General features: G+C 41.7%; 1 protein-coding gene across 2 annotated transcripts in view; it reads left to right on the top strand.

Annotated features, from left to right (window-relative positions):
* The window catches only part of RECQL (RecQ like helicase), a 123,329-nt gene extending 102,725 nt beyond the window's left edge, over nt 1-20,604 (top strand). Inside the window, exons 2-17 of one of the 2 annotated variants that reach the window (XM_083365303.1) lie at nt 116-237; nt 466-567; nt 2,131-2,207; nt 3,039-3,233; nt 4,534-4,713; nt 5,284-5,390; nt 7,010-7,208; nt 8,151-8,317; nt 8,739-8,820; nt 11,058-11,206; nt 11,286-11,403; nt 12,045-12,183; nt 13,475-13,566; nt 16,137-16,353; nt 16,719-16,848; nt 18,290-20,604. In XM_083365303.1, the coding sequence (XP_083221429.1) occupies nt 2,189-2,207; nt 3,039-3,233; nt 4,534-4,713; nt 5,284-5,390; nt 7,010-7,208; nt 8,151-8,317; nt 8,739-8,820; nt 11,058-11,206; nt 11,286-11,403; nt 12,045-12,183; nt 13,475-13,566; nt 16,137-16,353; nt 16,719-16,848; nt 18,290-18,451 (1,956 nt within the window). In that variant the 5' untranslated portion in view covers nt 116-237; nt 466-567; nt 2,131-2,188 and the 3' untranslated portion in view covers nt 18,452-20,604. The remainder of the gene's footprint in view (nt 1-115; nt 238-465; nt 568-2,130; nt 2,208-3,038; nt 3,234-4,533; nt 4,714-5,283; nt 5,391-7,009; nt 7,209-8,150; nt 8,318-8,738; nt 8,821-11,057; nt 11,207-11,285; nt 11,404-12,044; nt 12,184-13,474; nt 13,567-16,136; nt 16,354-16,718; nt 16,849-18,289) is intronic. The other variant, XM_083365304.1, reaches the window with a different exon arrangement.
* The last annotated feature ends 838 nt before the right edge of the window (nt 20,605-21,442 follow it).

Here is a 21,442-nt window from a genome sequence, read left to right as displayed (position 1 = left end):
CGCATTCTGCACCAGTTGAAGCCTCCGGGTGGTCTTCAAGGGCAGCCCCATGTAGAAAGCATTGCAGTAATCTAGATCTAGGAATTATCTTTTACATCTGATTTTGTCCCAACAGTAGTAAAAAAAAATTGAAACCTGCATCGCTCATAAAAGAGTTTAATCCAATCAAACTATCAGTCTTCCAGTGTTGACAACATGCCAAATTTTTAAATTTCTCTTGCTCGGCCTGATATTCAGGTGAGTGCATATTTCAGGAAAAACTGTAAGCTTGATTGCTATTTTAGGATTTCTGAATTGGGCCTTACCTTATAAAAGGTATTGCGTTTCTGTACCTTTTGAATGTTTCTTTACAGTCTTTGCACCATAGTCTTTGTTTTTAGTTTAAAATCTGTAGATTAAGAAAAAAGTAAGCTGCCTTTAAAATGAAAAAAGCTATATAGTAATTATTATTGCTCTTTTCCACAGAGTTCAGGGCAGAGTGAAAGGTATTCCTTCCTGAGGACCAGTGGCATGTCGGAGATCTTAATGATTACATGATGTCTGTCAACCTGCTGGATTTAATGAGTTGTAAGTGGAACTCAGGATACTATGCCCGTTGAACAGAGTTTAAACACAAATATGGTCCAACGTTGGCACTTCATTCATCCTGTTTTAGCATAGAATAATAGTAGTCCTCAGCTAACAACCATTTGTTTAGTGACCATTTGAAATTACAACAGCACTGAAAAAAATGACTTGCTACTGTTGCACTATCCCCACGGTCACGTGATGCCCTGTTGTGGGGCCACGTTGTCACTATTTGTAACCTTCCCAGCTGGTTTCCGACAAGCAGAGTTGATGGGGGAAGCCAGATTTGTCTAAATGACTGCCTGATTCACTTAACATCTGTGGCAAAAAGTTGTAAAATGGGGCAAAACTCACTTCCTTGCTTAGCAATTTAAATGTTGGGCTCAGTTGTGGTCATAAGTTGAGGGCTACCTGTACGTGGCGATCATAATTTTTCCCCTTGAGGCGAGATCAACTCCCACCTTCTGACCTTTTGTAAAGGCCTGAAGATCTGCCTCTGCCGGATGGCTTGGGACCCCAAGGGGGAAGCAACACACTGGAGGTGGTTGATGAATTAAGAGTCAACCCCACTTCCCGTCCTACGCATCCTGCTCCCTCCCTCACCTCACCTCACCATCTTTTTTTTTATTAAAGAGTTTTACAAAAAATTTTTACAATACATATCCCCAAAACCCACCTGCCCCAAACCACCCCCCTCCCCCCCACTTCCCAGAGCTGAATACAGGGTCATAGATATATTTTAACTAAAATTATCCATTATAAAATTAACCAAATTCATAATGTGCTTTAACTCTCCTTTAACATTGATACATTCAAATTATTAAAAACATAATAACTTCAACAAAAATTAATACTAATACTAAAATTAATAATCTAAAATCTACTCATAAGCTAAATGGAACTTTTTAGTCCCATATTTATTCTGAATATAGTCTATCCATCTCCTCCAAAGGCCTGAAGATCTGCCTCTGCCGGATGGCTTGGGACCCCAAGGGGGAAGCAACACACTGGAGGTGGTTGATGAATTAAGAGTCAACCCCACTTCCTGTCCTACGGCATCCTGCTCCCTCCCTCACCTCACCATCTTTTAACTATAATTTTATTTTGGATCTTAACTCCATTTTCATCATATTAAGCACATTTATCTTATGGCTTTAATGCTTTTAAGGGCTGTAAGCTGCCCGGAGTTGCTTCAAAAGGAGATAAAGTAAAGCAAATAAATTTAACAAATAAATAAAAATAAATAATCCAGTATAACTATTCTGTGCTGGAGTAGTATTTTGGTTCTTTCCAGCACTGACAGAAATCTCGTTCTCCTATGTAAATCTTAGGTAGTGTGTTATCCTTGGAGATAATTTTTAAAGACAAAATAGACGATTTCTCTCAAACGACAGTTCGGTTTTCAAAACACTATAAACATTTTGAACTCGGACACTTGTTGATATATTGCTGACCACCCTCCTGTCATCTGTAGACACCTCTTTTTTAAAAAAGTCAGTCAAGGGTATCTTCGTGAAGTCATTCAATCAGCCTGTTTTTGAAAAACTTATTTTTTTTCCCCAGGAAGAAACTGGTGGAGCATTGCTTTGATCGATATTTGTTAGTAAGCACTTTAAAGGCGATGTCAACCACTCTTTCAGGTAACTCGTGCTTCTAAAATACTTTAATACAACAGGATATATATATATATATATATATATATATATATATATATATATATATATATATATATATATATACATACACACACACACACATATACATATACATTACACACACACACACACACACACATATATATATATATATATATATATATATATATACACACACACACATATATATATATATATATATATATATATATATATATATATATATTATTCAGAAGAGAAATGGGAATGCCATGACTGTGCAGTGGACATGTTTTATAGATCTTCTGGATTTGGGCTAAATTAGCCTTTAGTTTGGAGAGAAGAGGCCAAGATCCCCAGGGGGAGAGCGTTCTCGGTGGGCGCACCAGTCCTTTGGAACCGCTTACCGGCTGAACTACGGATGGCCCCAGACCTTCGCTCCTTCCGGCGTGATCTAAAAACTTATCTATTCGAACAAGCCGGCCTGGTCTGATGGGTTTGGGGTTTTAACATTGTTTTTAACTAACTTACTACATTGGGCACAATCATTTAACTTTAAATCTTGTATCCTGTATTCTTATTTTTATTGCCCTGTACACCGCCCTGAGTCCTTCGGGAGAAGGGCGGTATATAAATCAAATAAATCAATAAAATAAATAAATACCGGATATCATGATTGATAAGTTTAGTCACAATGAAGCATGTCTTTAGAGCTACTTTAGAGGCTTGATTGGAGCAAGCATAAGAGAAAGAACGATAATTCCTTGTATTGTATCCAGGGAGTATTAATTTCCCGCCAAATGGGGGGGAAAATGTTGCAATTTTTCCCTACTTCAGTGCTGCAGGAGGAGCTGGTTTCTGTTGACGATGAACTGCAAGCATTGGAAATCCAGATTCAAGAACTTCTTGAACATCAGCAACAACTAATTCAAAAGAAGACCGTCTTGAAGAAGAAAATAAGACAGTTTTCCGACACAGAAAGCGGGAGCAGCAAAGAGACTGAATCAGCAACTGAGGACTGGAACAAAGAAGGTCAGAATCTTTCATGTTGCCATTTAAATCAAAACAGTGACCTAATCAACATTGCATTCAATATTCAAAAGATAATCACTGCTATTAAAGTGCAACGGCTGTTAATTTTATGTACATCTGTTTTTTTCAATCAAATGAGGTGAAAGCAGCATAGTTCCTTTACTGCATGATGTCCATAATCATACTTCATGCATAGTTCCGTCTCTTGTTGCTTCAATGAATTTAAATTTGGGGAAGATTCTTCACTGCTATATTAAGCTGTCGTGACATTTTGACACACAAATAACCACCAGTTTGATGGTGAAGAGCCTTGGTGGAGCAGTGGGCTAATGCCTCCTTAAGTAACACCAGCTGCCTGCAATTAGTGCAGGTTCGCATCCCACCAGGCTCAAGGTTGACTCAGCCTTCCATCCTTCCGAGGTAGGTAAAATGAGGACCCAGATTGTTGGGGGCAATTAAGCTGACTTTGTAATAATGCCACTTGGGTGTGTGTGTGTGAAAGCCCTAATAAGCAGGCATATACATAGAATGAAGGCTACTGCTAAGCTTGTAAGCCGCCCTGAGTCTTCAGAGAAGGGCGGGATATAAATGGAATTAAAATAAATAAATAAATTTAGTTCAAAAGAAGTTGGCCGTAGTTCACTTGACTTCATAGTTGACTTCAGAATGGTTTTTCAGAAAGGGCATGCTGGCTCTTCATTCTTGTTTCTGTTGCACAGTGAGTTTGTTGGTTGTAAAGGAGAGAAAAATGGAGGTGGAAAAGCAGGTAGTTCTACATCATCTTCTCTGGTTGAGGTTTTCCAACTGAGTGGTCTCAGTATGGTATTTTCAACTTAAGGTAAAGGTGCGTGCTAGTCGTTTCCAACTCTAGGGGCCGGTGCTCATCTCCGTTTCAAAGCTGAAGAGCCAGCACTTGTCCGAGGACGTCTCTGTGGTCATGTGGCCAGCATGACTAGACGCCAAAGGCGCACGGAATGCTGTTACCTTCCCACTGTAGTGGTCCCTATTCTTCTACTTGCATTTTTACGTGCTTCCGAACTGCTAGGTGGGCAGAAGCTGGGACAAGTAACAGGCGTTCTGTTACGCGGCACTCAGGATTCGACCCGCCAAACTGCCGACCTTCTGATCGACAAGCTCAGCGTCCTAACCCACTGAGCCACCGTGTCCCTTATTTTCGACTTAGAAAATGGAAAACTTATAAAATTTGGTTCATTGTTGCCCTTTTGCAGAAAAAGCCCTTTAACTGTCTTTCTATACTCCAACGAACCTCAAAGTTCTTTTTAAAATGTTCTTTTCACAGACTTTCCGTGGTCCACAAAGATTAGGGACCTGTTACAAAAGAGTTTTGGCCTCCAGACATTTAGGCCCTTGCAGCTGGAGGCAATTAATGCAACAATGGCTGGCAGAGATGTATTCCTTGTCATGCCTACTGGAGGGGGAAAGAGCCTATGTTATCAGTTGCCAGCAGAGGGCTCTCCTGGTAAGTACCTGGGCTTTGTAACTCAAGCAACTGTTGTTGGCTGAAGTCAGTAAGAAGTAATGGATTCATACTGTATAATGTTCTTAAAAGCCTTTCCCAACCTATAGCTCTTCAGACAACCTAGGACAAACATAAAATATTTTCTTTCCAAATAATTAACTTCCATCTGCTGATAGGATAGGTGTTAAGCCAGGGGTCTTCAAACCTGGCCCTTTTATGACTCGTGGACTTCAACTCCCAGAATTCGTCAGCCAGCTGGCTGAGGAATTCTGGGAGTTGAAGTCCACGAGTCATAAAAGGGCCAAGTTTGAAGACCCCTGTGTTAAGCAATTCTAGTGCAACAAGCCATTACAATATAGACACAGCAAAGCGCACTCCTTGTTAGCACTGATGATGTTACCTAGTTTGGGTAATGAAATGTCTGCAAAAAAACCACCAAACTTAGGCAGCATCAAGGACCCCTCAGCTTTCCTTCTGCAGCATTACATTTTTTTTTTGTTAAATGAAAATGTGCCAACAAAGAAAATGCATTTTTCCAGTGACTAATTCGTACAATTTTTTTTGTTCCAGGCTTCACACTTGTGATCTGTCCTCTCATCTCCCTTATGGAGGATCAGCTAATGATGTTGGAACAGCTGGGTATATCAGCAACTTTACTGAATGCTTCCAGTAGCAAGGTATGGCGAGGTGCCAAGATGACTACTTACCAGAGATGTTGGTTTTCGAAAACAGCAGCTCTAAGTGAATCAGAGCAATTGTGCTGATTAGAATGAGTCTTGCCACTAAAGCGGCATAGAAAAAAGAATATTATTGAAAAAGATCTACATGTTGATGCTACAGCAGACAGCATTGGATTTAACACTTAATTGAAAAGCCGAAGGTGCTTTTCCAAAAGGCACCTGGACTTTCTTGATTTTTTTCCCCCCCTTGAAAACGTTTCACTTCAGTTCTTCAGAATTGAAGAAGCTTCTTGAACGAGAAGTGAAACGTTTTCAAGGGGGGAAAAAAAAAAGAAAAGTTCAGTTGCCTTTTGGAAAAGCACCTTTGGGACAACCATGATTTGGATGATTGAGAATCTCCATAGACTTAATTGCAAAATTCCAACTTGGAAATAAGATCTCTCTTTATCTGGCAGGCAAATCAGAATTTATTTCTGTGGCCTTAGTGTCCCAGATAATCGAGAATCCAGAGGTGAAAAGTGCATCTTCTCCTTTGGGTTTTGATTTGGAATGGTTAGTGCTGAAAGTGTGAACTGTAAATAAGCTTTATGCAGGTTGTTCTCAACTTGCGACTATCTATTTGGCAACCGTTCAAAGTTACAACAGTGCTGAAAAATGTCCAGTCCTCGCATCAATAACATCACATCACTCCCATGATCAAGTGATCACAATGCGGGTGCTTGGCAAGCCGTTCACATTTACTACAGTTGCAGTATCCTGCAGTCACACGGTTGCAATGCGTGAGCTTTTTTTGCAGATTTCCAGCAAGAAACACCTGCTTGGAAGAATGGGTTCACACTTTAAACTACAGCATTTGGTTCACGGCCAAGACTTTGGTTAACAATCATAGTGGTTTTCTTAGTGAACATTATAAAAATGGTAGCCAAGTTGGGTCCAACTCAGCTTAAAACCCCAACAACTTAGAAAACTCCAGTCACAATTATGGGACTAATAAGCACAAATTGAGGACTGGTTGTAAAAGGGATGATTTATATCAATGATTCCTTGCATATGGGTAATGGAGAGAGCTCCTGGATAAAGCAGGAAAGTGGAACAAATAACTATTATGCATTGTAATGGTCCCAAACTCCTCAGCCAGCATGGCCAATTGTAAGTGGTGTTGACGATTGTTGGAATGAAGGACCACTTCTCTGAAATAGATACTTAAATTAGGTATTTTTGGTGGTGGGGGAAGCAGAACAGCATTTATCCTACTTGGATGAATATTTGGATTGCTGTTTAACACAGTGTGTTTCAAACAACTTTAGGGGGTGGATTTCAATCCATGCTGCCTGAGGAACACTGGGAGTTGAGGTCTGCCCATCTTAAAAGTTGCCAAGTTTGAAAAAACACTTTTTTAGCACATTGCCAATACATAGTGAGATGCATGATGCTCCTTTGTCCAGTTTTCCGCACCTCGGGAAGAACTGCAAGGTAAAACATTAGAAAACAATCTTTGCAAATGTTTGAGGTGGCTTTGTACCAAAATGTGCGACAAACTAATCCGTACTGAGTCAGGTCTTGCCATTTTCTAACTGACTTGAACAATCTTCTTTTCTTTCCCCCCCCCCCCCCAGGAACATGTGAAGTGGGTTCATGCTGAAATGCTGTCTCGCAACTCGCAGCTGAAGCTTCTTTATGTGACTCCAGAGAAGATAGCGAAAAGCAAGATGTTTATGTCAAAGCTAGAAAAAGCTTACCAAACAGGACAGCTGACCCGGATTGCCGTAGACGAAGTCCATTGCTGTAGCCAGTGGGGACATGACTTCAGACCTGGTATATCTACCCAGGAGAAACTTAATCCAAAGAGGAAGAATTGCTTTTTTTTTTCTCTGCTAGCAAATGAATTGCTGTTCTTCCCCTGTCCACGTTATCCTACACTTTTTATCTTAAGTTAGTGGTAGGGCGATTTTCCACTCAAAATAAAAATGTTGGCAACATTTTCAGAAATGCTTTTCCATTGCTTTCTGTTCTGTCCCAGCCTACGTGAGTCCTTGTTATGCTCACAAAGAGAAACCCCTCTTCCAAGAAACGCAAGAACCGCAAGAAAAAACCAACCCCTTTTATTCTCACAGACCTGAGTCAATGTCCAAGGCAAACAAACACAGTCCACAGAAACTCCATCCTCGACACAAACGGTTGCCTTCAACAACCAGCACCTCCCACACCTTCCCTTTTATAATTCAGCCAAGATGTGGCTTCCTAATGCCTTCTCCTTTGCCTTTGGAGCCACCCCATTGCATTCCTCTGTCCTCCTCACTTCTCTTACCTCCTCACTTCTCTTGCCTGCGCTTTCATGCATCCTGGATTTATCCCAGCTGTTCTTCATCACTGTGCAACTCAGGCTCCCAGCACAGCTGTGTCTCAGCCTGAGCGTGAGTAGAGGGGCCAGGCTCCTCATCCGACTGTAAGTCTTGGAGCTCCTCAGAGCCTTCCTCTGACTCTAATGTCACTCCAGGACCCTCCTCCTCCTCCTCCTCAGATTCCTCAGACTCAGCTGCTGGATCCACTGGCTGGCGAAGAATCACTGCACTTTCTTCTTCCTAGGGCTGACTGAGAGGGACTGGCCAAAGTCAACCAGCTGGCTTCGTGCCTAAGGCGAGACATGAACTCACAATCTCCTGATTTCTAGCTTTGTGCCTTAAATCTCTACACTCAACTTGGCCCACAATCAGTGTGATATAATGCATCATCTCTGCTCTTCTCTTACACATCCAGATTACAAGTTGCTTGGGATCTTGAAACGGCAGTTTCCCAATGCGCCATTGATTGGATTGACTGCAACTGCAACGGGACATGTGCTGCGTGATGCGCAGAACATCCTCTGTGTGCCAAAATGCATCACCTTCACAGCGTCCTTCAACCGACCCAATCTCTACTACGAGGTACTTCTGCTACATTAGTTTCCCCACCCCATTTCAAATTACTGAAATAGATCCTCATTTGCCTCTATATCTTCTGGAAAAGTGTCCAGGATTGCTGGAACTCAAATCTGGGAATCACTAATTTGTCCTTCCTTGTGCTTTCATTGCTGATATTTACTTAGAACAGTGTTTTAGATTTTTGGCAACTTCAAATTTTGTGGACTTTAATTCCCAGGATTCTAAAGCCATCCCACTGGCTGGAGAATTCTGGGAGTTGAAGTCCACCCATCTTAGTTGCCAAAGCTGAACAAATACTGACTTAGAACAGATGGCCTCAGCATTCCATACTGAGAGACTGTTTTTCATTTTAAATGTATGCAAGGCTTAGCTGACGTGAAGGGATTTTTGAATGCCTTTTGAAAAAGTTTTGAAATCATTTTAGGTTCGTCAGAAGCCATCGTCTGCTCAGAATTGCATTGAGGATATTGTGAAGCTCATCAATGGAAGATACAAAGGCCTTTCAGGTGAACAGTCTAAAGAATCCCTTCCGAGAATATGTTAGCATCTCTAAGAGATCACCACTGTTAGCCTCTTCCCACACCCTATTTGAGTACTGAGGACGTGTTCAAAATAGAGAATGTGTATTGTTTTGAATCTAACAAAAAAAACCACATTGCTTTCTTAAGAACTTGCTGTGGATTTGTGTGTGTGTGTGTGTGTGTGTGTGTGTGTGTGTGTGTGTGTGTGTGTGTTCTGGGTTTTGGCTGAAACAAAACTTCAGCAATGTGGATTGGTTTTAAAGGACAAGTAAGGGAATGCTGCCCCTTCCATCTTCCTAGGGCAAGAGTAGGCAACTTTGGCTCTTTTCTGACTCGTGGACTTCAACTCCCAGAATTCCTGAGCCAGCACAGCTGGCTCAGGAATTCTGGGAGTTGAAGTCCACGAGTCAGAAAAGAGCCAAGGTTGCCTACTCCTTTCCTAGGGCTTTCTCTCCCATCGGCTGCCACCACCAGTGTTCCATCATAGCAAATCCCACTGCTAGAGAATTCCTGAAAGCCTGGCACTCAGGCATACTTGCCATCGACAGGGACATAGACATAAACAACACCTACATGCTTTTCAAAAGAGACAATCAAAAAGCCAAAGAGGCTTAGCCCCGGGGTACTTGCGAGACCACCTGCTGCCATTGTCAACATCCCATTCGCCCGGTTCGCTCCCACAGAGTCGGCCTCCTCAGGGTGCCGTCGGCCAGGCAATGCCGGCTGGCGACTCCCAGGGGGAGAGCCTTCTCTGTGGGCGCGCCGACCCTCTGGAATGAATTACCCCCAGAGCTGCGGATGACCCCTGACCTTCAGTCCTTCCGCCGTGACCTGAAGACTTGGTTGTTCCAACAAGCGGATCTGGACTGACTACGGTTTTTAATTAGGTTTTTATCGGGTTTTTAAAATTGTCACGTAATTAATGTATTTATTGTTTAATTCTTTTTTAAAACTTTTCATCCTATGTTTTTTAATTTTTATTGTTGTGAGCCGCCCTGAGTCCTCAGGGAGAAGGGCGGCATATAAATTTAAATAAATAAATAAATAAACAGACCAAAACACCTTCTCGACAACAACCAGATGAGCACAGATTAGCACGAAGACTTAACAGTAGACAGTCAAGAAGCAAACAACACTCAATTAAAGAACTGCCAAATAGCTTAACGGTAAATAACCCAATCGAGGAATCACCAAGACAGGGCAAGCCAGTATTTTATAAAATGAGAGGAAACCTCATTCCCTACTAATACTGATGATGTTACCTAGTTGGGTAATGAAACGTCTTCAAGAAAACTACCAAAGCTCAGAAAGTACCGAGGACCCCACAGTTCAACCCTGAGCTACAAATATTCTATTGAAATCCCACTGACCTGCTTGCCTCTTATCTTATGTTTTCATCCTTCCCTCCCCTCCTCCTCCTCATCTACTGCCATCATGATCAAGAGAACCCCTAAACCACGGGTGTCAAACTCGATCGCGTAGCGTGACTTTTTTGCCTTTGTAGAGCCGGGGTGGGCGTGGCCTGTGCATGATACGTCCAGCCTGCGACGCTCCAGTTTGACACTCTTGCCCCTAAACCTTTGCTTTTTCCTGCTATTAAGCCTCCCTCCTTTAGGGACGCGGTGGCTCAGTGGGTTAGGATGCTGAGCTTGTCGATCAGAAGGTCGGCAGTTTGGCAGGTCGAATCCCGAGTGCTGCGTAACAGTGAGCGCCTGTTAATCCTCCTAGCTTCTGCCAACCTAGCAGTTCGAAAGCACGTAAAAATGCAAGTAGAAAAATAGGGACCACTACAGTGGAAAGGTAACAGCGTTCCGTGCGCCTTTGGTGCCTAGTCATGCCGGCCACATGACCACGGAGACGTCCTCGGACAAGCGCTGACTCTTCGGCTTTGAAATGGAGATGAGCACCGGCCCCTAGAGTCGGAAACGACTAGCACGCATGTGCGGGGGAATCTTTATCTTTTACCTTTTTAAGCCTCCCTTCAAAGGAAATCCTTCTCCCAGGAACAGCCAACATTTGGCCAATATCAGGAATAAAACTGCCCTTATGCATGTTTCAGTTCAAGCATAAATCACCCAATATCAACTGTTCTGTTCGCTGAATGATTACACACGGAACATGCCTATCCCTGCTGAATACCGCTAGTCTAAATGGGTTAAATAACTCTCTCTTTTGCCTATATTCTATTATGTTAAAGAGTCTTACTCATTTTGTTGATGCAGGAATTATCTACTGCTTTTCCCAGAAAGATGCTGAGCAAGTTACTATGAGTTTACAAAAACTGGGGATTAAAGCAGGTACTTACCATGCAAATATGGAGCCCAAAGATAAGAGCAGAGTTCACAAGCGGTGGTGTGCCAACGAAATCCAGGTGGAGTCTGTGATACAGAAATTTTTCCATTCAGCTGGGATGACTTAGTCCTGATTTCCGTTTGTCTTTTATGTTTCAGGTTGTGGTGGCCACGGTTGCTTTTGGCATGGGAATCGATAAGCCAGACGTGAGATTCGTCATACATCATTCCATGAGTAAATCCATGGAAAATTACTACCAAGAGAGTGGACGTGCAGGTATACTTAAGTGAGGACATATTCTGGGGAGAAATTAGTGTTTCTTTTCTGTGTGTGTGTGTGTGTGTGTGTGTGTATGTGTGTATGTGTGTGTATGTATGTACATACATACACACACACACAATTTTTTCCATACATACAATGATAGTTTTTCAACCAACGTGCTGTCTTGGGTTTACACGCTAATACATGTTTAATTCCTAATCCTTTCCTCCAGCCAATGGTAAAATAAATCCCAAGTTTGATAATAGTCCGTTTCTTCTTTTTCTTTCAGTCTCATAGTCGGTCTGTCCATCTCTGTGCATTCTAGTATCTTTTTAAAATTATTTCTTCATGTGATGGTATTCCTTCCATATTTCCAGTGTTGCGCAAATATAATTCTTGCCGCCAAGTCAAGTATAAGCTTTGTTTGTTAGTCTTTTTTGGCATTATACCTAATAAAAAAAGTTCAGGTTTAAAATCAACATGTTCTCCTAACATCGTTTCTAGCCAGGTATGTATCTTTTCCCAATAATTCTTTATCACATGTCCACCAAACAGGATAATATGTGTGTTTCTTAGCTGCGGGTGAAAGCGTGTGTGTGTGTATGTATGTATGTATCTGTGTTTGTTTGTTTTTTTAAAAAAAAAACTCATTCCAGGTCGGGATGACCAGAGAGCTGATTGCATCTTGTATTATGGCTTTGGTGACATATTCAGAATCAGCACTATGGTGGTGATGGAAAACGTGGGGCAACAGAAACTGTATGGCATGGTTTCCTACTGTCACGATATGGGAAGGCAAGTAGTTTTTTTGTTTTTTTTCCACGCGTGGGACTGAGAGATGTTCCTTGTGTTGCAATTACAGGTAGTCCTTGACCTACGACCGTGATTGAGCCCAGAATTTTGGTTGTAAATCACGACAGTCGTAAAGCTGTGGTCACCACATGACCAGACCTGATTTTACGCCTTTTTTTTTTTTGCGCTGGTGGTTAAGTACGGTAAATGCGGCAGTGTAACGTGAAGGCAGCAGTTGTTAAGCGAACCCAACATATGCCGAAGGGCAGTTTTTGCTGGGAACTAAAAGTAAAGACCAATTTCCAGCAGAAGTCTGGTAAATAAAGTCAGGTGGCTGTGGGACACTGCAAGCGGCTGTAAATGTGAGCCGGTTGCCAAGTGCCCCAAATGCAGTCCACTGGCCCTCGGGGGAAGGGCAGCTGTCAGAACTCCCAAAAACGAACACTAAGTCCCTTTTTTGGACCATTGTAACTTCAAACTATCGTTAAGTCACTGGTCGTAAATCAAGGACTCTCCGTACTATCCAAATGCTGCTGGTGATATAGAATTGATTCAGTTATAGACGTTCTGTTGTTTTATTAAAAAAGTAACCAGGTTGGCTGGCTGGCAGGAAATGTAGTGCTTTTAATACTGCCTTACTTGAATTTGTACCTGCCCTCCATATTGGTTTCTCTTTAAATTTATATCCCTTCGATGGTCATAACAATTATTCCTTAGCATGCTGGCTAGGGGATTCTGGGAGCTGAAGTTCAGACAGCTTAAAAAGGTTCAGAAACACGGCTCTAAAGATTGGTACAGATAGTCTTTGAGTTACGATCACAGTGCAGTCCCTCAGTATGACCGATCCGATTTTATGACTTTTTTTGCAGTATCTTAAGCCAACCCATTGTTTGCTACAGTGCAGTTTGGCCGAAAACTGGAAATAAGTGTGAGTTTTTGGCAAAAACCATTGTAAAACGCAGTCGTGTGACAAATGTTGCATTGTTTTAAAAAACCTTGTGAACCGCCCTGAGTCCTACGGGAGAAGGGCGGTATATAAGTTTAATAAAATAAAATAAAATAAATAAAATGCCGCCATGTTGCCGAACTGTCAAAAGTGTGTGGTCATGTGACTCCGGGGTAGGTGCTGACTATCAGAACTTCAGATCTGGGCTTGAAGTCTCTCTTTTTCAGGCAGGCCGTCACTTCAAACAGTTGCTCAAGTGATTGCTTATAAGTCAAAGACTATCTGTAGACTGTAGATGGTTGCTTGTATCGACCGATTGATTGCTTCTGACTGGTATTTCTGTTGCAGATGCCGCCGGGTCCAAATAGCTCATCACTTTGATGAGGCCTGGGATTCTGCCAGTTGTAATAAAATGTGCGATAACTGCTGCCAAGAAGAGAGTAAGTGGGAGAGCAGGAAAAAGAAAACCCAGAGAAGAGAATCGCTACCAAATTGGTTTTTCCCAAAGTGGAATTAATAAGAGCTTGAAGATGAAAGTGATAATTTGCATAGGCATAAGCTGGTCGTGAGTCATTGTTCCAGATTCCGAAATCCTTTTGTATATCTCTGCTTTAGTTCAGCCATGAGCGTAACGGTTCACCAAGCACAATTAGAGATTTTTAAGAATATCGTCAAACTTTCCTGCTGATAAAAGTTAGCGTAGCATAGCCTCCGTTCACAAATCAAATGAGTAAGTATTTCTCTGTCAGGGCTTTTTAAGGCATTTGCGTAATACGATTTGTTTGAATCACATGCAAATGAGAGAGGATAGCAGAAATATCTTAGGCACGAGTTATCTTTTTATACTCTTCCCAGTCTAATGTTTACTTACTCATATCTCACAAATGACAAGAGATTCATGTGATAATCACAGGTAACACCGTTCTTTCCCAAGTTGTAAACTGGTTATATCAAACGCCTTCGCTAATCTATAATTTCTTGAGATTTAATCGCTAAACTGAAACTCCTAATGTCTGGAGTACTTCTGCAGTATCTTCCTAATCAGCTTTTCTATCACTTTGGAAATCTGCCTGTCTGAGAATTGAGCAAGGGGTTTATGAGTTTAGTTAACCCCTTTTTTATGGTTCTTTTTTGCCTCTGAGTTCCTAATATACCAGAATTGGAATTAGAAAGCATCTCACATTCCTTACTCGTTCAACTGTCGTTTTCCTAACAGAACAATTCATCAGTGCAACAACTCGTCTCCAGAAATTGTGAATGCTCCAGCACCAGTAATTTTTTTAAAACTTATTTGTCTGAAATGGCATAGGGCTTCCTGCCTGAGCAGGGGCTGGACTAGAAGACCTCCAAAGTCTCTTCCAACTCTTGTTAATTCTGTTTTGTTCTAGATTAGCCATCAGTAGAGTCTTCCCAGAATCCTTTGTTTCAGTAGCTTGGAAACAAATGCTATTTCTTGGAGATATTCCATACTTGAGTCACAGTAATTTTGTCCAGATTAAATTGTATTGTCCATTGTCATGGGGAGGGGGAATGTGTTTTTTTTTTAATCTGGTGATTTTTCAGGGTTTCCCCCCCCCCCCAGATCTTCTGCAGGATGAGGCTTGGTACACAAATATGCACAGGCAGAATTTTTTTTACAGTTTCTATCTAAAATAGAAGTGGTCCTCGACTTACAAGCATTTGCTTAGTTCAAAGATACGACGTTACTAAAAAAAAAAGTTAGTTACAGCCTTTTCTTGCACTTACGGCTGTCACTGCATTCCCCATGATCAAATTTTGTGTGCTTGGCAGCCGGTGTGTAATGACAACAGCTGTAGCTCTTTATTTATTTATTTATTCTTTTTTAATCTTTAATTTCTATGTTTTTTAATTTTTTATTGTTGTGAGCCACCCTGAGTCCTTAGGGAGAAGGGCGGCATATAAATTTAATAAATAATAATAATAATAATCCCGGAATCATGTGAATGCCATTTGTGACCTTCCCAAGCAAAGTCAACGAAGGAAGCCAGATTCACATAACAGCCACATCATTCACTTAAATGTTTTTCCTTAACAACCATGGCAGAAAAGGTGGAAAACTGGGCGTGACTCACTGAACAACTGACCACTTAGCAACCAAAATTCTGGTCTCAATTGTGATGGTGGCAATTTGAGGACTCTGTATCCTTGAATCTGAAAGCAGCTCTCTTCGTAGCTGAGATTGAGAAGATTAAGAGGAACTATTTTCATCCATAGAAAATAACATAATAATATTCAGGAATCTGAAGGAATATTTAGAATCCTGGGCTCCTCAGGGAATATTTCTGTAACTTGCATCCTCCAGCTGTGTTAAAATCTAAAAAAAAAAATAGCCTTTTAGTTACCATTTCTTTTCCTCGGAGTACAGTTTAAAGTGTTTACCAGCAATTACGTGACTGGTTTGTGGAGGTGAACATTTAGGATGTTACTGATAGACTTGCATAGACTTTCTTTGGCAGGCAGGATTTGAATTAGGGATGCATAGTCTGAAGCCCTGAATCCATGGTCCCTAGAGCAGAGGTCCCCAGCCTTTTGGGTACCAGGGACCGGTTCTGTGGAGAGAGGTTTTTCCACGGACTGGAGGGGGCGTGGTTTTGTGTGCTGTCTGCATCCCACGGATGGGGCTTTGCTTGTTTGTGCGGACCAGTCACTGGCATGCTGCAGCCCTGTACTGGTCCACAGACCGGGGGTTGGGGACCCCTGCCCTAGAGCCTCTTTGATGCAGCTGATCACTGTATGAGAAATTAGAGGGATTTGGCCTGTCGACAAAGAGATCCTGTATTTCCAGATTTGTTTGGACCACTCTGCTGGGTGGATCCCTGATTTTTTGTCCTTTTCATTTTTTTGTTTTCCACGTACGTAGAAACATGGGAGTTGATTACCCAAAAGGTCCCATGTGTAGAGCAGAAACTGAATCCAATCACTGCTTTTTATCTTCCTTGCTTACCTTGGCAATAATATTTGCTCATGTGTGCTAATTCTCTCCTCTCAGCACTGGAGAAGATGGACGTGGCGGAGCACTGCAGGGAACTCATCATGATTCTAAAGCAAGTGGACCAAAGGAAGGAGAAATTCACTCCTCTGAAATTGATCGATGCTTGGCTAGGGAAAGGTCTCTCCAAACTGGGATTGGAGATTGCTGCTCCCAAACTTCCCCGTGGGGTACTGGAGAGAATCGTTGCCCATTTGATTCTGCAACAGTATCTGAAGTAAGTCCGACGGCTTTTTAAAACCTGCCCTTTCCCGTGCAACCCACATGCATTCTTCATCACCACAGTGCTTGTACCTCTTTCACCAATTGCTGGTTTTAGCAGTTGGTGCCTAATCTTAGTGCAGGGGTAGGCAACCTTGGCTGTTTTATGACTGGTGGACTTCAACTCCCAGAATTCCTGAGCCAACATGGCTCAGCATGGAAACCTCTCCCTTTCCCCTCAGCGTGGCTGGCTGAGGAATTCTGGGAGTTGAAGTCCACAAGTCATAAAAGAGCCAAGGTTGCCTACCCCTGACTTAGTGCATGTCCTGTAAACCTGCCTAAATCCTTCCTTTCAGTTAACAAAAGACTTTTGTCTTCCAGGGAAGACTTCAGCTTTACAGCCTTTGCCACAATATCCTATGTGAAAATAGGACCCAGAGCTAACCTTCTGAAAGATAAGGCTCATGTTATCACTATGCAAGGGATAGTGGGCACAAATAAAACTGCTAAGGTGAGACTGTTTTTCCCCCCTTCTTATTTTTTAACAGCATTATCCAGTAATTCTGTTTGTGGTATACTTCAGAGTTATTAATCTTCACTATAGAGAAGACGCGGTGGCTCAGTGGGTTAGGACGCTGAGCTTGTCAATCAGAAGATCGGCAGTTCGGCGGGTCGAATCCTGAGTGCCGCGTAGCAGAGTGAGCGCCTGTTACTCGTCCCAGCTTCTGCCAACCTAGCAGTTCGAAAGCACGTAAAAATGCAAGTAGAAAAATAGGGACCACTACAGTGGGAAGGTAACAGCATTCCGTGCGCCTTTGGCATCTAGTCATGCCGGCCACATGACCACGGAGACATCCTCAGACAAGCGCTGGCTCTTCGGCTTTGAAACGGAGATGAGCACCGGCCCCTAGAGTCGGAAACGACTAGCACACATGTGCGGGGGAACCTTTACCTTTACCTTATAGAGAAGTGCATTAGGATGTTAACTATTCATATCTTTGCGTGATTTATACCTGTTAAATGGTAGAGACAAATTGAAAAGACTCGTAGCTCTGCTGCCTTTCCAGGAATAGCGAGGGGATAATTTTGAATTCCGGAAGAGGCAGCTGCTTCTGCTTCGATTTGATTTCCCAAGACACTTTCTGTTAGTCTTGAATCTTCCAAGGGTAACAGAATTCAATGCGATTTGCATTTTGAGGTGGCTGTAGTTTTCCTTGTGCCCGTCAACTTGTAGCAAGAACTGCCTGTTTGAAAATTCTACCCTATACTCTCCTTTCCCCCCCCACCCTGAATGCGTGTGTAGCAGGGCTGGCTGAAAGGCTCTGCGGGAGCCTGCCCAAGGAGAAGGAAGCTCGGACAGCTGCTACCAGTTTTGGGCACGGCGGGCGTAGATCAGGCAGAAGGAAAGAAAAAGTTGGAAAGAAAGCTCAGGATATCCTGAGCGGAGACGAGAGAGAGAGAGAGGAGAGAGAAAGTTGCTGGGGATGCTAAATTCAGATTTTAACAATAAAGGAAAGGATATATTTTGAAGGCTTGCTATAGTATAAGCCAGGGGTAGGCAACCTTGGCTCTTTTATGACTCGTGGACTTCAAATCCCAGAATTCCTGAGCCAGCATGGCTCAGCATAGAAACCTCTCCCTTTCCCCTCAGCATGGCTGGCTCAGGAATTCTGGGAGTTGAAGTCCACAAGTCATGAAGAGGCCATAGTTTCCCTATGCTGGCTCAGGAATTCTGGGAGTTGCAGTCCACGAGTCATAAAAGAGCCAAGGTTGCCTACCCCTGGCCTAATCAAAGCAATGCCTTTTCCGTCCCTATGACATAACTCAAGAGAAAAGCAAAATATTGCCTTTTTTATGGGCCACCAAAACTTTCAGGGAGAAGACTCAGGAAAAGCACCACCCCTGTCAAGTTTGCGTTTGCTTTAATCTGTTAAAAATGGCTTCATCAACAGGCGAAATTTTCCCAACTATCCAGTCCAAGGACCCCAGGAAAGAAAATGAAGTTTACATCCCTAAACCAGGAAGGAGACTCTCCTTCAAAGGATCACGTTAAAGCAAAAAAAGTCAAACTTACGGCTAACAAAGAGGAAGATGAGCCTGTGATCGTAGATTAAGAAAATAGCTTTTGGGGACAACCTGCACATCTATGCACGTGGGAAGACAGGCCAGAGAGCCAGGAGAGAGAGAAAAAAACCTGGTTGGTGAAAACAGGCCACATATTGGTGACTGCTATCATCTGCTGCTTCCTGGCTACAAAGTCACGTTGGCAAAAGAAACTGCTTTCCTTACGTTTTTGAACATACCTACACCCTTATTCAGATTTTTATAAATACAGATGTAAAACCTGTGGTAATGGAACCGGAGCGTCTGAGGCAAGCGTTAAGAGGCCTGGCATATTGGAAAGTAAGCTTGTCTTCAAAAAAAAAAAAAAAAAGAAATGGCTTTTCAGAAAGGGAAGTTCCTCCTTGGCGCGAACTGTTCCAGTTTGCTGCTGAATTTTTTTTTTTAGAAAAAAAAGCCTTGAAATGCAAACTTTATATAATCGCTTCCCCTTGAAAAGTCCAGGGTGCAGAGTAATTCCTAAAAGCCGAGTGATCCAGTGATCGCGGATAAAAACTCAGTTCTGCTATCAATGTTCAAACCGAGAGCACAATGCAGCGTGTTTATTTTAGCTGCTCTCACTAGAAGACATAGCAGAGTGGATTTACGTCGAATAAAGTTTCCGATTTAAAAAGTGAAGAGAAACTGGGGAAGAACGCTTGAAAACTCTGGGTTCTGTTACTTAAAAGAGGCCCTTTCATCTGTACAAAAGGTCTGTGAACGTAGAATGCAGTTCCATTAGTACTGCTTCCTTTTTTTTACTCACATAATCAAAGGATCATGCAAATTCTCCATGTTGACGTTGTCTTGAAGATGTGATTGGTGTTGTACAAGCACTCAGGCTCCCTAATAACATAATCAAAGATAGTAATGTAACTGAGCTCAAAGTAGACCTTTGCTTTTTTCAATTCAACTGTTTGATGATGCTCTTAAATGAAGAAGCAACAAACGCCTTCAGGATTTAGAATCCATCTTGGCTTCTAAGTATAGAAATGATGCTTCAAAGCAAATGTGTACTGGAGCAGTGTCTGAACCCGGTCACTTTAATATCTGTTAAAAAATTTTTAATTGTGGCTTAAGTCTTAATACTTAGTCAATTAAAACCTTTATGTAATCTAATGTATTTTCCTTTTTAAAAAAAAAAACTACAATAGACGCCCTTTATTATTACATCAAAGGTATTATCCCCAGAATATGAAGAAGCTGCCTTGAAATTCTGAAAACTGTCCTAAAAGTTTAAAAGGAAAGTATAATTTAGAAACGTTTAGTTTAGAAAAGAGTTAGAACATAATGAGTATCTTGTGTAGAGCCTGGGGTCATATTTTTTGCAGAAAACTCTTGAGCATGTGAGGTTTGATTGTAAATGTTTAGGCCTGCTATAAAAAAAAACAAGACTACATCAATTCCCACTTTGTATTAAGCCATGATTTTGCACAATGTGAATTTACAACCTTGGGCAAATGTTGCTCCTTATTCAGCTATCATTTGCTAGGCTAGAGAAAGGCACGTCACATTCTAATGATCTCTCTATTTGATCTGTTTCTTACAACCAGTTTCTTTAGCCTGGTACCTTGGCGCATTAAAATGCTGCCATCAGACCTTTAGCTTCGTATTTTTTCTTGGCTGGGAAAAGTATAATCATAATAATTAAGGACACGTGCCTCAAATATGACTTGTATTTTCAGGAGAACCTCTGAAGCCCTTGGGCATTTTGGATCTGGAGGTTTAATCGCCACAATTTTATAAGAGGCCAGTAACACGCTTCAGATTTTAAATGTTCCTCTTGGCCATAAGGTTTAGGAACTCCTGTTCTCCAGCAAGTCCCTTTGTCTTCCATATTATTTCCAGCTTAGAAGAATGGATGCCTTTTCAATAAGATTTCCACTAGAAGCCTATCCTCACTTGTGGTCTTTTACAAATGCAAACCTCTGTGCTATAAATTAGGGTTCCCAGTGCTTGGGGTCCAACAGGCACACATCTGAACTTTTTTCACAGAGCACCAATTTGCAATCAAGCAAACACTAGACTATTTTTTTTTATTGAAAAGTTTTAAAATACAGTTTTCCTTTAAAAAAAACCCCCCTTCCCCCTCCCTGCTCCCCCCCTACCTCCCCCCTACCTCCCCCCCTCCCCCCCTCCCTCCTCCCCCCCCTACCTCCCCCCCTCCCCCCCGACTTCCCAGAGCTAAATACAAGGTATATATATATAAAAAAGCAATCATAAACAACCATATACTAACAACTATAAATTCTAAAATCCATCACTCTCTAGCTTATATAGGATAAAACAAACCTTAGCAATATTAAATATATATAAAATACTAGAATAAAAAAAGAAAAAAAAACGAAAGAAGACTTATTCGAATGCTACATAAAACTTCTTAACCCTATACTTGTTCTGGATAAACTCAATCCATTTTCTCCATTCCATAATATAACATTCTTGCGAATGATCTTTCAAATAGGCCGAAATCTTCGCCATCTCTGCCAGGTCGGAAACCTTTAAAGTCCATTCTTCTATGGTCGGCAGTTCCTCTTTCTTCCAATATTGACCTATCAAAAGTCTTGCTGCCGTAACTAAGTTCAACATCAACTTAGAGTCCACAACTGTAGCGTCAACAATTATTCCCAACAAAAAAAATTGCGGACAAAACTTTATCCTCCGTTTAAAAATCTTCTGCATATTCCACCAGACTTTTATCCAAAAAACCTTAACCTTCTTACATGTCCACCATATGTGAAAATATGTTGCATCTTCATCACCACACCTCCAACATTTAGGCTGGTAATTCGGATACATACTTGCAAGCTTTTTAGGATCTAAATGCCATCTATAAAACATTTTGTAAAAGTTCTCTCTTAGATTTTGAGCTTGAGTAAATTTTACATTCCTCACCCAAATCTTTTCCCACGTGTCCATTGTAATAACTTCCTGAATGTTTTGGGCCCATTTTATCATACAATCCTTAACAAGCTCTGTTTCTGAATCAATCTCTATCAATGCAA

The sequence above is a fragment of the Vipera ursinii genome (genome assembly GCF_947247035.1).
Source record: "Vipera ursinii genome assembly, chromosome: 6".
Taxonomy (NCBI): Eukaryota; Metazoa; Chordata; class Lepidosauria; order Squamata; family Viperidae; genus Vipera; species Vipera ursinii.
The sequence above is the reverse complement of the archived record's forward strand: the minus strand, read 5'-3'. Positions and strand labels throughout refer to the sequence as shown.